This window comes from Nyctereutes procyonoides, unplaced genomic scaffold, assembly GCF_905146905.1.
Source record: "Nyctereutes procyonoides isolate TBG_1078 unplaced genomic scaffold, NYPRO_anot_genome, whole genome shotgun sequence".
NCBI classification, from domain to species: Eukaryota; Metazoa; Chordata; class Mammalia; order Carnivora; family Canidae; genus Nyctereutes; species Nyctereutes procyonoides.
Genome location: NW_026575121.1, coordinates 24440470 through 24455200, shown reverse-complemented (window position 1 = coordinate 24455200; position 14731 = coordinate 24440470). Strand labels below are relative to the sequence as shown.

At 36.3% G+C, this 14731-nt stretch overlaps 1 protein-coding gene across 2 annotated transcripts in view; it reads left to right on the top strand.

The window, feature by feature from the left end:
* The first annotated feature begins 287 nt into the window (after window positions 1-287).
* Window positions 288-14731, top strand: part of KLHL1 (kelch like family member 1) — a 363304-nt gene continuing 348860 nt past the window's right edge. For both annotated transcript variants that reach the window (XM_055336047.1, XM_055336046.1), the window contains exon 1: window positions 288-787. In XM_055336047.1, coding sequence (XP_055192022.1) covers window positions 288-787 — 500 coding nt within the window. The remainder of the gene's footprint in view (window positions 788-14731) is intronic.

Here is a 14731-nt window from a genome sequence, read left to right as displayed (position 1 = left end):
GACCTGACCGCTGCTGAGCCGCGCGGCTGTGCCGTCCGCGCTCGGGCGGTTGCCCGGCAGGGCTCGCAGGGCGCGCAGGGCTCGCAGGGCTCGCAGGGCTCGCAGGGCGCGCAGCCCGCCGGGCCGCGCCGGCTCCCGGGGCGCAGAGGGCGCAGCCTCCTCCGCCTCCTCCGCCTCCTCCGCCTCCTCCTCCGGCCGCGCGCTCCGCGGGCTCCGCCGGCCTCCCCCACCAGCCCGCCCGTCTCCTCCCGCGCCAGCTGAGCTCTCGTGGCCGTCTTGCGTCAAGCATGTCTGGCTCCGGGCGAAAGGACTTCGATGTGAAGCACATCCTGCGCCTCCGCTGGAAACTCTTCAGCCACCCGTCGCCGGCCCCCGGCGGCCCTGCGGGGGGCGGCTGCCTGCAACAGGACGGCAGCGGCAGCTTCGAGCACTGGGGGCCCAGCCAGAGCCGCCTGCTCAAGAGCCAAGAGAAGGGCAGCGTGAGCACTTTCTGGAAGAAGCCTTCCTCTTCCTCCTCTTCTTCGTCCTCCTCCCCGTCCTCTTCCTCCTCTCCCTTTAACCCGCTGAATGGCACCCTGCTGCCAGTGGCCACCAGGCTGCAGCAAGGGGCGCCCGGGCAGGGCACCCAACAGCCAGCCCGGACTCTCTTCTACGTGGAGTCTCTAGAGGAGGAGGAGGTGCCAGGCATGGACTTTCCGGGACCACACGATAAAGGGCTGGTCCTGCAAGAGCTCCAAGTGGAGCCGGCCGGCTCGAGCCAGGCAACAGGTGAAGGATGTGGACACAGGTACAGTAAGTCCCCTTGGAGCACCTAGCGCCCCCCCCTCCCCATTTCCACTCGTTTCCTCCGCACCCCCGTGTGCGCTTCGGTACTTACTGAGCCCTACAACGTTTCAGGTGTGACATTTTTTGATTGAGAGACGGCAGCTCGGTTTTTATCATCCAAGTTGTTATCTCACTAAAAGTTTGCTAATTCATTTCTACTGGCTCATTCATATGTTTTGCTGTCGTCGTCGTCGTCGTCGGCGGTGGTGGTGGTGGTGTGGTCGCTGTGTCTCTCTGCCGGTCTTCAGAGTTGAGATCGCAAGTTGAATCTGTGTGCATTTTGGTGAATCTGTGAGTGGAGCGGTTGTCACGTTTCTGAGATGATGGGGTTCCTCTGTCACCTCCTGCCATGGTGTCATGTCAGTCTTGCACATGGTGGTGGGAGGTGAAACTTGCTCTAAGCCCCATTCAGAAGGATCTCCTGTACTGACTGGCCTAGCCACTGACCTGGGGTGATATCCAGGATCCCTGCGTCTTGAATCTGTATTCCGGGACTAATGAGGTGGGCAAAAGAGGCCACTGGACAGCAGTATTTTCTCTCTGTGTCTTATTTTTTTCTTCTATGAAATATGGTGCAATTCTCTATGGTAACTTGCCTTCTTAGCCGACTTTGTGTTCACTTTTGCCTTGTTCAGAGTCTTAGAATTAAACTGTTGCTGAGTCCCTTTGCATTCAGCTCTCCTGGTTTGTGGGCTAAGGATGGGACTGTGTATCTTTAGGAAGCAGGTCAACGTTTGTGCTTTGTGTATTTCCAATATTACATTCTTCGGGAAGAGTTCTACTTTCGAGACTTAGGGAAAATCTTCACACACATAAAACTTCTAAGTTTTACATTTTTAGAGAATTGACTCATTATTCTGCATTAGATCATTACTACTTTTGGCATAGAGTGAGGATATGAAAAGATTTGCATTTAAATTCATATGATATCAGAATACATTATTGAGGAACCATAGGAACTATAGGAAAATGATAATGAATGTGTTAATGAAATTTAACTATCACTTAATAACAAATTAGAAACAGAAACAACTTTTAAACTTCTGGTTGATTGAATCAGCTTCTTATAAAGTTGATTAAGTCACAAAGGGAAAGCATAGAGCAAAATAATATTATAGTCGCTCTTTAATTATTTGACAGACGTGAAGTTAAAGATTTAAAAAATCATCCTTAAAATTTTCAATTGTATGAATTATTTGGATTTGAATTGGAATTTTAAGACCCTTGAACATAATCTGTGAAGACATTTATTATCATGTAATATTATTAAAGTTTAATTTAAAATGTTCAAGTATGACAAAGTTTTTTTCCATATAAAGCAGACCCAAATAAAAGTTTATCTATTATTCAATTAAGTAAGATATTTAACCAAGACAGTTATAACTTTGGATACCATTAATAATATAAAGTAATTTGACTTATGTATTCACTACTTATTATAGTTTTAGATCTTTTTTATTCCAATAAAATATGTTGGCCTTTACCCTCTTTAAGGTAGAAAATATAAAACTTTTTCTTCAGTTTTCAAAAATCATAAGCACTTTGCAGTTCCCCTGATGTATTTAAAAGAAAACAGTTTGGGTTAAATATTTGCTAATTACCATATTGAAACTGATATTTTTATAAGTTGGACAGTTCATGAAAAAAGATTATTTTTTAAATTTTGTAAAGTCTTCAAATCATCTTAAAATTGACCTTCTGAACTATTAACATTTGACAATTTTTATAAATTTGTTTTATAACAAATACATTTTTCAGTAAGTGAGGTGTATTTGTCATGAGTAATTTCTGAAGGTTTTCATGTAAGTTGAAGAATTTGAAAATACTAATGAAATACTGACTTAAGAAATTATAATAAACAAAAAATAAAACTAATAACTAATATAGCTCAGTTAGGGACAAAACACCCATTGGGTATAACTTCTGGTTCTCAAATTTTGAACATATACCAGTGTTTTTATTCACAAAGAGTTGTAAGTGAAAAGAATTCTGAAAATAAGCAAGTACCACCAAATCCATCTTAGCTATTGGAATGAGGGTTTCCTATGAGTTCTTACGTGTATAAAACATTGAAAACCAGGTCTTATTTATTTTAAAATCTTATTAAGACTTAAATCCTTTAGATAAATTTGAAATTCTTACTGGACAAATGAGTTGGCACTGATAATGTGGATTTCATGAGTTCCTAAACCTTCATAGGTCATTGGTTCTGTGCTTGTGATTGATGGAAGCCATGCTACTATGCTTAATAGTCACTGCATATAGATATTACACATATATTATAATTACATATGTGTAAATTTTAACATGTGGTAAGAATAGGGTTCACTTTTCAGAAGAGACAGCATTTCCAAAGTTAAGTACTGAATAAAAAATAATATGTAAAACAGTCAGTAATATGGATTTACTTTTGTTTCCATCACAGGACATGCAAAGAATCTGCATAATGTTTATAAAGATCAATGAGTACATAAACTAGGTAACCCCTGCATGATATTTTTGATTACTTGGGTCATTATTGTATCACCATACTATGATGTCACATTTGATATTTAGCATTTTGTTTTATCAGTTCTGACTTACATGCTAAATCAATCTTCATGTCTAAAACAAGAGTTGGCCTCTTTTTTTTCTCTTCATTTTCTGATCTTTTTATTCATCTGGTCCTTTGTTAGGAACATTGTTTTAGACAAGTATAAGTAGCTCAGTTGGTTTAACTTGTTGTTCAAACAGCTGCTACAGGATGCTCAGGGGAAAACTGCCCATAATCTCAGAAATTCTGGAAAGGTCAAGCTCTAATGGAGTTTAAACATAAAGGTAGCAAGAAGACACTGGGAAACTAATTTATTGCCTAAACCCAGCCTTTATCTTATCCTATCCTACTAGGCATACATAAACAGACCTCAGTATTCTAACACCTTAACCATTACACCATTAAGAATTCTAAAGTACAGTAATAGGCTCCTGCCCTATGTTATTAGTCATTTATTTTCTCTACTCAGTTCTGAACTTTTGTTGGAAAGTATATAATTTTCTAGCTAATCAGATTATCATATATTTCTGGTGTGGATATTTTTACCCAAAATTCTATAGGTAGTGAACTAAGAACTAAAGAGAAATATTTATATTCTTGCAGTTTGTAGTAACGTGAGTGGAAAAGAAGATGCCATGGTCAACTGCTTGCTTTTTTAGTTTTCTCAATGCTCACACAATGCTGTCATCTGATTCCATGGCCTCAGTTTCTGTCCGTAAACTGTATTTCTAAATTTGCATCTCAAAATCTAAACGCCCCCTCCCTGACCTCTGATCTCACACCTCTCTTATGGATATCATAGACACAAATAAATACAACATGGATAAAACTGAACTCATAATCTCCCCCTCTCTCTTGCTCAGTTTCCTTATTTATCTCAGAGAACAGCTCTCTATGCATTAGGTTGCAGAAGCCAAAAATTCCAGGATCGTATTTGCCAACATCATCTTCCCCATCATTTTTTAATATTCCACCAAGCCCTGTCACTTTTGCTTCAAATATTCCCCTCCTTGGGGCACCTGGGTGGCCCAATTGGTTGAATGTCTGACTCTTGATTTCTGCTCAGGTGATGACCTCAGAGTCTTGGGTTTGAGCTCCCTGTTGGGCTCCACACTCAGAGTGGAGTCAGCTTGAGGATTTTCTCTCTCTCCCTCTCCCTTTGTCCTCCCCCCCTCTCTAAAATAAAATAAATCTTAAAAATTTCCCTCCTCTATCTCTCCTGTTTCCCTCCATCTCCTTGTCTACCTAATTCTACGATACTGTCCCTTTACAACTCAACTTCTACCACTGCCATCTACATTGTCTTCCCTTATTAATTTTGCCATCTCTAATTCATTCTCCATAGAGGAGTGAATGAAAATCATAAAATGAAAATCTGAAACACTTTGCTGCCTCTATGGCTTTCCTTTTTTCTTTGCAAAGCATTTCTGCCACCATCTGACTACAATCCATACTGCTAAGCACTGGATGATCTATACCTTGTCTATTATCAAGGTCCTTCATTCTCCAACCTCCCCTGCACCTTCTGTCTTCCAGACTCAGGGTCCTCCCGTAGTGTTTCCCTCTACCTTTGGGCCTCACAAACTTATTTTGTCCCATTCTATAGTGGTTCTTCTTCCCTCAACCCACCCTTTTCTGCCTTCATTCTTATTGATCATTGAGATGTCTTAAGTAAGAGCTTTGTACCTTTCTCAAAGAAGAGTTCGTTGATCCCCTGGGAAAATTAATGTAATTTTTTAAATTTATTACATTTGCTTATTTTTTTGTTCTTAGAGTAACTGCTCTCTACTTTTTATTCAATTTCTCCTTGTCTCCTATAACCATATATTAATATCTGTGTTGTTTTTATTGTTTGTCTCTAACAAAAATTGCCTAGTGGACAGTTATTTTCTATTTTGCTCATCATTTTGTCCCTATGGTAGAGCATATAGTTACTCAATAAATACCGTTAAGTGAATGAATACTTGTCATCATCATAATGAGTGACATTGATTAAGAACTTCCTATTTGCCAGATAGCATGTTGAATATTTATATTGTGCAACTTAATATTCAGAACAGTCCTTTGATTCTGGCATAATTATGCACCCTTAGGTATAATGATTACATAGATGAGAAGACTGAGATATAGACAGGTAATTAATTTTCCCAGAATCACAGGCTTCTAAGTAGTACAGCTGCACTTTGAATTTTTGCTATCTGACTCCAGATACCATATTCCAGGCCACTGTGACAATTCTCCTTTCCCTCTGCTTAAACAAACAAACAGAACTAAAGAAAAGAAGATATAGTTAAGGTGTGCTCAAATAGTTTTCTTATTCCCTTGGTTTGAATGTTTAAATAAACTTCTTAAAATAATAGTTATGGACAATGTCTGATAAGGCTTGAAGATGATTTCTTAGCCCAAGTTAGAAGATACCCAATTTTTTCCTGAAATATGGGTTATTCCATGTGTTTTACTTTACAATTAAAACTATGAGGAATAGAGGAAACTAGTTTAATTTTGGAATCCAAAAGAGAGCTTTCTGATAGAAAATCTGTTTCTGAGATGCCCTAGTGGCTTAGTTGGTAAAGCACCTGACTCTTGGATTCAGCTCGGTTAGTGATCTCATGGGTCATGGGGTTGAACCTCACTTGGGACTCCGCACTCAGCGGGGAGTCTTCTTGAAGATTCTCTCTGCATCTCCCTCCACTCTTGCATGTGTGCTCTCTCTCTCTCTCTTGCTCACTCTCTCTCTCTCTCAAATAAATAAATCATTTTTTAAAAAAAGAAAAGAAAAAAAAGAAAACCTAATTCTGAGGGTCAAACAATAGATACAGAAAATGGTCACTAGAAGAAAGCATACACCATTAAAATCTCATGGAGGTTGATGAGATCTAAACCACATATTAGTTGAGAGTGAAAAGGAATCAGCCTTGCCTCAGCCAAAAGGAAAATTCAACTTTAAAAATGGTTAGAGACTACTTCCTCAGGAAAGCAATTTTCAAGCTATGTTTTTATGGAACACTAAAATGAAATCATGTTCATGTTTTTCCTGTAAACCCAGTTTCATAGTGAAAGAGTATGGGATGATTTTACTCAATTTTATGTCTCCTTGGCTAATTTATCCCAGGCTGGTGTATTATACAGTCTACCACTATTTAAACCAGAACTAGCAACAAATAATACCTTATTTGAGACGTTCTTTTACTTATTTCAGGATAGATTTATCAATATTATGTGGTATTTTATGAAGAAACCCACAATTTTCAGTGCCCTTCCCTCTCAGCAAGTTTGCTTCAGGCAAACTAAGATTATAATGGAGAAAGAAATGTGGTCACTAGGTTGGATTTGCAGGTATCCACAACTCCAGAGCCATCTGAAAGAAAGATGTGAATATAAGTGCAAAATGAAACAAATACAACTTTTAATTATAATAAACAAAAAAAGCTATGTGAATTGAAGAACTATTTTTAGCTTTACATTGATGAATTTCTAATGACTACTTTGTAAACTATGTTATTAACCTCTTTAAGGTACAAGTTTAATAATCTAAAATGGTATGATTTTTAATAATCTAAAAATAATCCCTGTCTAATTAAAATGAGCATGTGGCTTATATAGATTATAGTATTGATCAGAAAATTGTTTTTGTTGGCTTATTTTTCTAAGTCTCAAAAGATAATTTGTGTATCTGGAGAATAGTATGCTTTTCATGACTACTTAGCTGATATGCTTCTAAAAATATGGAATTTACTGAAAACTTAAATCTGCAGCGTATTTTAGTTTCAAGTTTCTGAAAATTAAAATGTGCATTTTATTATATTCTTATTATTTTTTAAAGATTTTATTTATTTTTTCATGAGAGACACGGAGAGAGAGAGGCAGAGACAGAGACATAGGCAGAGGGAGAAGTAGGCTCCATGCAGGAAGCCCAATTTGGGACTCCATCCTGGGACTCTGGGATCATACCCTGAGCCAAAGGCAGACACTCAACCACTGAGCCACCCAGGTGTCCCAAAATGTGCAGCATTTTAAACAGAGCCTTTAAGTAACAAGACTTTACTGATTTTATTTCCAAAATAACTGCAGATGTTCTACTTTTTATTCAATTTCTCCTTGTCTCCTGTAACCATATATTAATATCTGTGTTGTTTTTATTGTTTGTCTCTAACAAAAATTGCCTAGTGGACAGTTACTTTCTATTTTGCTCATCATTTTGTCCCTATAGTAGAGCATATAGTTACTCACTAAGATGTTTTTGTGTTAGTTGTAAAACAAATGCTGTGAAATGGACATACTAGTTTGGGCCAAATAATAATTTACCTTTCTACATTTAAAATAATGTTATTCAAAACTTTGAAGAAAACATCTTATATATACACAGATAATCTGAGCAGAATTAAAGATTGGAAGACCTTGTAAGTCAAGCATAGGCAAAACAACAGCAACAACAACAACAACAAAAACCTGTTGCACTATATAAGTTTGAGGTTGGCTACATAGCTGACTTTTCTGGCTAGAATTTGAAAACAGATTGATGCTTATGAAAGCTTAACATAGTTTTTCCTGACCAGAGTGAATATGTGCTTATAATTTAGGATCCCAATAAAAATCTGTTTTGAATGGAAAGCCTATGAGGTAAATCATTTTGACTGAAGATCATGTCACAGAAATGTTGCTTTTTGAAAGTGATCTGCAAGTCTCCAAAGATAACAAAGAGTGGAAGAAGTTGATGTTAATTCTAATTCTGGCCTTTCCCATTCCTTTGGTGGCCTTAGTCTAGTTTAGATAACTGATTCTCATAGGAAATCTTTCAGTTTGAGTTCTTATCATAATTGTTTGTAACACTGTGTCCTGGTAGGTCATCCAGGCACCATTTTTCTTGGTGATATTGATTGACATTTGTTCATGCAAATCAGCATTTTCACCTCAGCCGAAATATAGTGGAACAACTTAAATTATGAGGTCAGAAAATTGGTAAAGGAAGAGTTCAATAATTTCATAGTGTTTTAGAAGGAGAATGCCAGAAACCTCTTTTTATCAACAATAAAATATACAATTTTGTTTTGTTTCTCTAGTAGATTGTAATCTTACTAAAATATCCAAGATGTTTCTTTAGGTCAATATTCAAAGGTATCAGAGCTTCAGAGAAAATGCAAAAATAGCTTTTGGAAAGAAAACTGTTTTTAAAATCTATTATTTTTAAATTTATGAATACCAAAACATCCTGACTTTCTAACTCTGAGAGTCAACCTCAAACTCTACTATTTTGAAAATAAATTTGGAGTTGTTTTTGTCATTTGTAATAAAATTTAAATGCAATTCCTACTTTTTTAGTTACCTTACCTTTGCTGTAGTGGTATGTAATTTCAGTAGAGAAGTTGACACAAATCAGTACCTAGATATTTCATATTTGGTGATCCCCTGATGATCTTTAAACATTTATTTGTGTAATTTTTTTCTCAAAAGCCATGACGTTTTTTTGTATATAATTAGTTTATGATTCTGGTTTGCAGTGGCTTTGGTTTAATCAGTAAACTATTAGTAGCAGTAGGGATATGTTCATATCACCATGAAAGAACTGGAACTCCTGTCTCTGGCTGAGATATAATAACAGAGACTGAACTTATCCTCTCACCTGAAACAGCAACAAAAAGCAAAAGAAGGGAGGAAGAAAAGAAAGAAAGAGGACAAAGGCAAAAAGAAATAAAGAAAGAAAAGGGAAAAGGGGGAGAAGGAAGGGATATATGAAACAACATTTTCAAGACATTGAACATCAGATTCTGAGAGTGATTCTTCGGATGTAGAAAGCAAATGAAAGAACCCTGTGATTGTCTCTTTTTACTGCCCTGAGAGGGATTCCAGGCACTGATATAGACAAGGAGTAACCAGGAGAAATGTGATAACCACCCTGAACTGAAGGGATGGAGCTGAATGTCCAGGGAGTCCAAGGCAGTAAGATCTCATAAGACAGAGTGTCATAAAAATGACCTGTACAGGGAGAAAACTCCAAAATTCTGTGGAATTACCCTTTGAATATTTAGCAGATCAGTATTCGGTGGAATAATGACAGATACATGTGTTTAAGAAACAACCCAAGTCTTGGGAAAGAACTGTACCAGTTCTTGGGAAAGAACTGTACCAGAACCAGAACTGTAACACCTGTTCCTAACAATCAGAATGGTGTAATTCATGGAATTAGACAAAGTATTTGGAGGGATATTATATTAGTAATAGGAAATGACTAGCCCTAGAATAAACAATGCGATGGTTCCACTTAACAAATCTTAACAGCAAGACCCAAAAATATCAAACTGTTTCCAAGTAATGTTAACTGTGCCTTGGAACAAAGTTGAAGAATAATCTATTTATTATTTAAGTATGTAATACCAAACAAGGTAATTTTTGCAATGTCTGACATCAAATTGAAGATAACTAATCAACAAAGAAGTAGGAAAATATGAACCATAATGAGGACCAAATTCAATCAATTAAAACTGACTTAAAACTGTAGCAAACAAGGTCATTAATGCAGTTAAACCATATTTCAATACTCAAGTAGTTTAATAGGGTCATGTAGACAGGAAAAAAATCAATATCAAGCTGCTAGGCCAAAATAAAACTATAATACCTGAGATAAAAAATATGCTGGGTGAAATTAATGACAGAGCACAGATTGCAGGAAGACATGGCACCAGCTGGTGCAAGGAATGGAAACCATCAGAAATGATAACTACATGAGTTAAAATAAGATTATGCTTTATTTTTTAAATCTGGAACATTTGAAAGTTATATGATGGTTAAACAAATAAAAATAATATGAGGGTTTGTTTACCATATGTATAAGATAAATGTGTCGCAACAATAGCTTTCAGACTGGGAAGGGAGAAATGAAAGTAAAGTATTATAAGGTTCTTATACTAAGTGTAAAATGGTATGTCACTTGATGGTAGTCTCAGAACTATATTATAAATTCTAAAGCAACCACTAAAATAACAAAACAATGATAAACAGCCAGAAATCCTACAAAGAAGATAAAATGCTGTCATAAAAATTATTTAATTAATCCAAAAAAGAGGAAATGGGAACAAAAGTGGGGCAAATAGAAAATGCACAGTACACTTACAGTCTGAAACCTAACTATACTAATAATTACATTAAAAGCAACTGCTCTATGCATCTGTAATTAAAAGGCAGAGATTATCAGTCTGTATAAAAAGTAAACTCTAAGTATATTTTGCTTGCAAGAAGTACACTTTAAAACTAAACACTTGTGTTGGTAAAAGGAAAAGTATAGAAAAGATATAGCATACTAAGACTAATCAAAAGAAAGCTGAAATGAATATATTCATACTAGATGAAATATAACTCAGAACAAAGAATAGGGATGCTTGGGTGGCTCAGTGGTTGAGCACCTGCCTTCAGCCCAGGATGTGATCCTGCAGAACTGGATCGAGTCCCACATCAGGCTCCCTGCATGGAGCCTGCTTCTCTCTCTGCCTGTGTCTCTGCCTCTCTCTCTCTCTCTCTTTCTCTCTCTCTCTCTCTGTCTCTCATGAATAAATAAATAAAATCTTTACAAAAAAAAACAAAACAAAGAATATTGATCTGCTGACAATCTTGAACACCTACAGGTAACATCATAATGTTGAAAGAATAAATATGTTTCCTCTAAGACCTGGAGCAAAATGAGAATGCCTTCTCTCAGTTTTATTAAACTGTACTGGAGATGCTAGTTAGTTCAACAAAGAAACCAAAAGAAATAAAAGCGTTTATATTGGAAAGTAAGAAATAATAATTTTGGGATACCTGGGTAGCTCAGTGGTTGAGCATCTGCCTTCAGCTCAGGGCATGATCCCAGGGTCCTGGGATCGAGTCCCCCGTTGGGCTCCCAGCATGGAGCCTGCTTCTCCCTCTGCCTATGTCTCTGCCTCTCTCTCTCTCTCTCTCTCATGAATAAATAAAATCTTAAAAAAAATAAATAAAATAGGTTTAATTTGCACAAGAATTAACCTTAGATAAAAATGAAGTAACATGGTCTTTTTTGCAGATATAATTGTTTATTAGAAAGAATTTTTATGGAATGCAAAACAGATAATGACTTTTTTAAGGTGGCAGAATAGAGAATGAGTATACAAAGATCAATTATATTTCTATACATTATCAAGGAAAAACTGGAAACTGAAAATATAAAAATAATAAATTTCATAGTAACATCAATAAACTATGATATACTTAATAATAAATATGACCACAAATTATGAATGACTCATCTACTGAAAACAATACAGCCACTCTGATAGAAATTAAAGACCTAAATAATGGAAAGATATACTATATTCATGGATAAGAAAAATTACTATTAATAAGATGTCAATTCTTTCCTAGTTCGTCTATAGATTATACACATCCTCCAAGAAAATCTCTGCATTTTTTTTCAAATTGACAGACTGATTCTAATATCCGTTGAAAAATTTAAAAGACCTAGAATAAACAAAATAACTTTGAAAAAAATGAATATATTTGAGGACTACCACTGCTGATTTCCAGACTTGTTATGAAGCTACCCACAGTAATAAAGACAATGTGGTAGGGGCGCCTGGGTGGCTCAGTCTGTTAAGTGTCTGCCTTGGCTTAGGTCATGATCCCAAGGTCTTGGGATTGATTCCCACATCAGGGCTCCTGGCTCAGTGGGGAACCTGCTTCTCTGTCTCCCTTGGCCCCTACCCCCACTCAAGCTCATCATACTCACTCTAATTCTTTCTTAAATAAATAAAAATATTTTTAAAAAAGACAATGTGATATCAGGATAACAATATGTAAGTAGATTAATGGGGAATGGATAAATAAAATGGATAAATAACTCTGATAATAGCCATATCATGACATACATTAAGCTACTAAAAAAAGAATAAACAACTGATCATTAAACACCATGATTAAATGAAAAAACTTTATTATAAGCCAAAAAACTTAACTGTGTGATATATTTTGTCCTTAACAGTTGCCTATTATAAGTCAGACAAACGTACTCATTTTATTGATTATTCATACTTTTAATAGAAATTTGAATCTCACTTGACTTGAATCATTTATTGGGGACACCCAGGTGGCTCAGCAGTTGGGCATATCTGCCTTCTGCTCAGGATGTGATTCCAGAGTCCCGAGATGGAGTACCACATCGAGCTCTCTCATGGAGCCCTCTTCTCCCTCTGCCTGTGTCTCTGCCTCAGTCTCTGTCTCTCTCTCTCTCTGTCTCTCATGAATAAATAAATAAAATCTTTTTTTTAAAAAAAGAATCATTTATTGGAGTCAAATACCTCTTGAATTTGATACATGGCCTAACAGTTATCCACTGACATCTTGCAGAACTTGATAATGAAATATTCACACTGAATCTTTTGCTGTCTTCCTCTTGGCAGCAGATGACAAAGAAGGGAAGGCTAAACAGTTTTATAATAAGTGTTTCTGCAAAGAAAGTTCAGGAAGCCTTGCCATGTGACCACAAGAGACTTTATCTTGAGACAATAGAAGCATCTCCATTGCCAGTACTATAAGAGCCGCTATACTACCCATGAGCTTTACCTTAATGGCACAAAAGGGAAGAAGCTATGTCCTGTCTTCTTCTCTGACTCCTCCTTATATTTTACCAGATGACTTGAAAGTACCACAGGCCTATTTTTCCATAGAGAAAAAAGGGCTCCTTTTTCACTCCTTCTTTTCCTAGTAGATATAAAATATTTACATGTAATCATTCTCCCTAACAACAGCCTTTGACTTTTAAATAGATTTCTTATCAGGTGTATTTTCAGCTGTAAAATGAAATTTGTATTAGTTATAGAGCCCCTGAAAGACACAATTTAAAAATATTCTCTGAATGTAAATTTTCTTTTACTTTCCCCACATAGATACATCTATTTGAAATCTTAACTAAAGTTCAAGACTCTTTTGTATGTGTTCTCACTCATACTCTCTCTTTGCTTCATACCAAATATTTATCTAGGTATGATAAATATTTTAATTCATCTTCAAAAAACTCCAGAAAACTCCAGAAAAATATCTTTATAATATCACAACTAAAATATGTATGGCCTATAAATATTGATATTTTTATATAGCATGTGTTTCTGTAAGTTAATAGTATTTGCCTTCAAATATATCGGCCTCCACAGTTGCATGTTACAATAGAAGAAAAAAAAACTGGATTTGGCATTAGAAAACCTTAGTTTTAGAGTAAACTGCTATGTGTAGGAAAATGTCACCATTGCTACTTAAATTGCTTTTTATCTCATTTTGTCATTATAATATGATGGGATGTGGCAAAAAATACATCATATCTAAAGTACTCTAGTCTTGCCACCACAAAAGAAAACAGTGGATCCTTACCTATAATTGATTCAGCTTGATTCCCACTATAGCAGCATGAATTAGGCTGCACTTGGACTACTTAAGATATGAAGTAAGCTCTAATTTGAACACTCAAGGTATATTCTGAGCCAGATGTACCCCAAGGAAAACACTAAATGTTCCTTCACCTAATGAAAACTCTTTTAAATCAGTTGTTCATTTCCAGACAATATGCCAGCTTCCTGAGATACAAAGAGACACATAAAACTCCTTTTTTTCAGAGTAAAAAACTAGTAATAAACATTAACAGATAAGTAATTTAGAAATTTAGCTTGTGATGTACTAAATATGTATTAAAAGATATTTTTAAAAGTACAGGAAAGGAAGGCTTCAAAAAGGTCTTAATAAAGTTCAGATAAGCATCAGCATGTACAGTTGCTAATTAGAAAAAAAAAAAAAGAGCAAGTGAGTTAACATGGCTATGCCTGAGTGAAAAGTCAGGTAATCTGGTGAGGCTATAGAGCAGAGTCATACAACAAGGGGCTTTCTAAATCATATTAAAGACTTTGGATTTTGTGTATGGTGACTGTGAATGAACCTAGCAGATGAGATTCAAACTTTAGAAAATTTCTCTATTACAATGTATGAGATGGACGAAAGAGAACATGGGAGAAGCTAGAAGTGCAGAGCCCCATTAAAAGGCTCAAACAACAGTCCCGGTAAGGAACTATTACTAAAAAAATGGGGGGGAGGGCAGAAGGAAGGAAAGCATTTAGGAAATAAAATGCCTCAACCACCAATTAATTGAGGTTTAATTGTAAGTGAGATAAGAAGATCTGTAGTTCTGGATTGGCAAATGGATGGACTTCTTTGCTGTGCTACGAAGTGGACAGTGCAGGAAGCTAGAGGGGAGAGAATAATTGGAGTCCAGTAAGTAGCTAACATAAATACTTTAATTTTTGTTTTAGTACTTGTGCAGTAGTTGTTATGGGGTAAAGCAATGACATAGAGAAGCTAAAATTTAGGAAAATGTAGTTAAAGGAT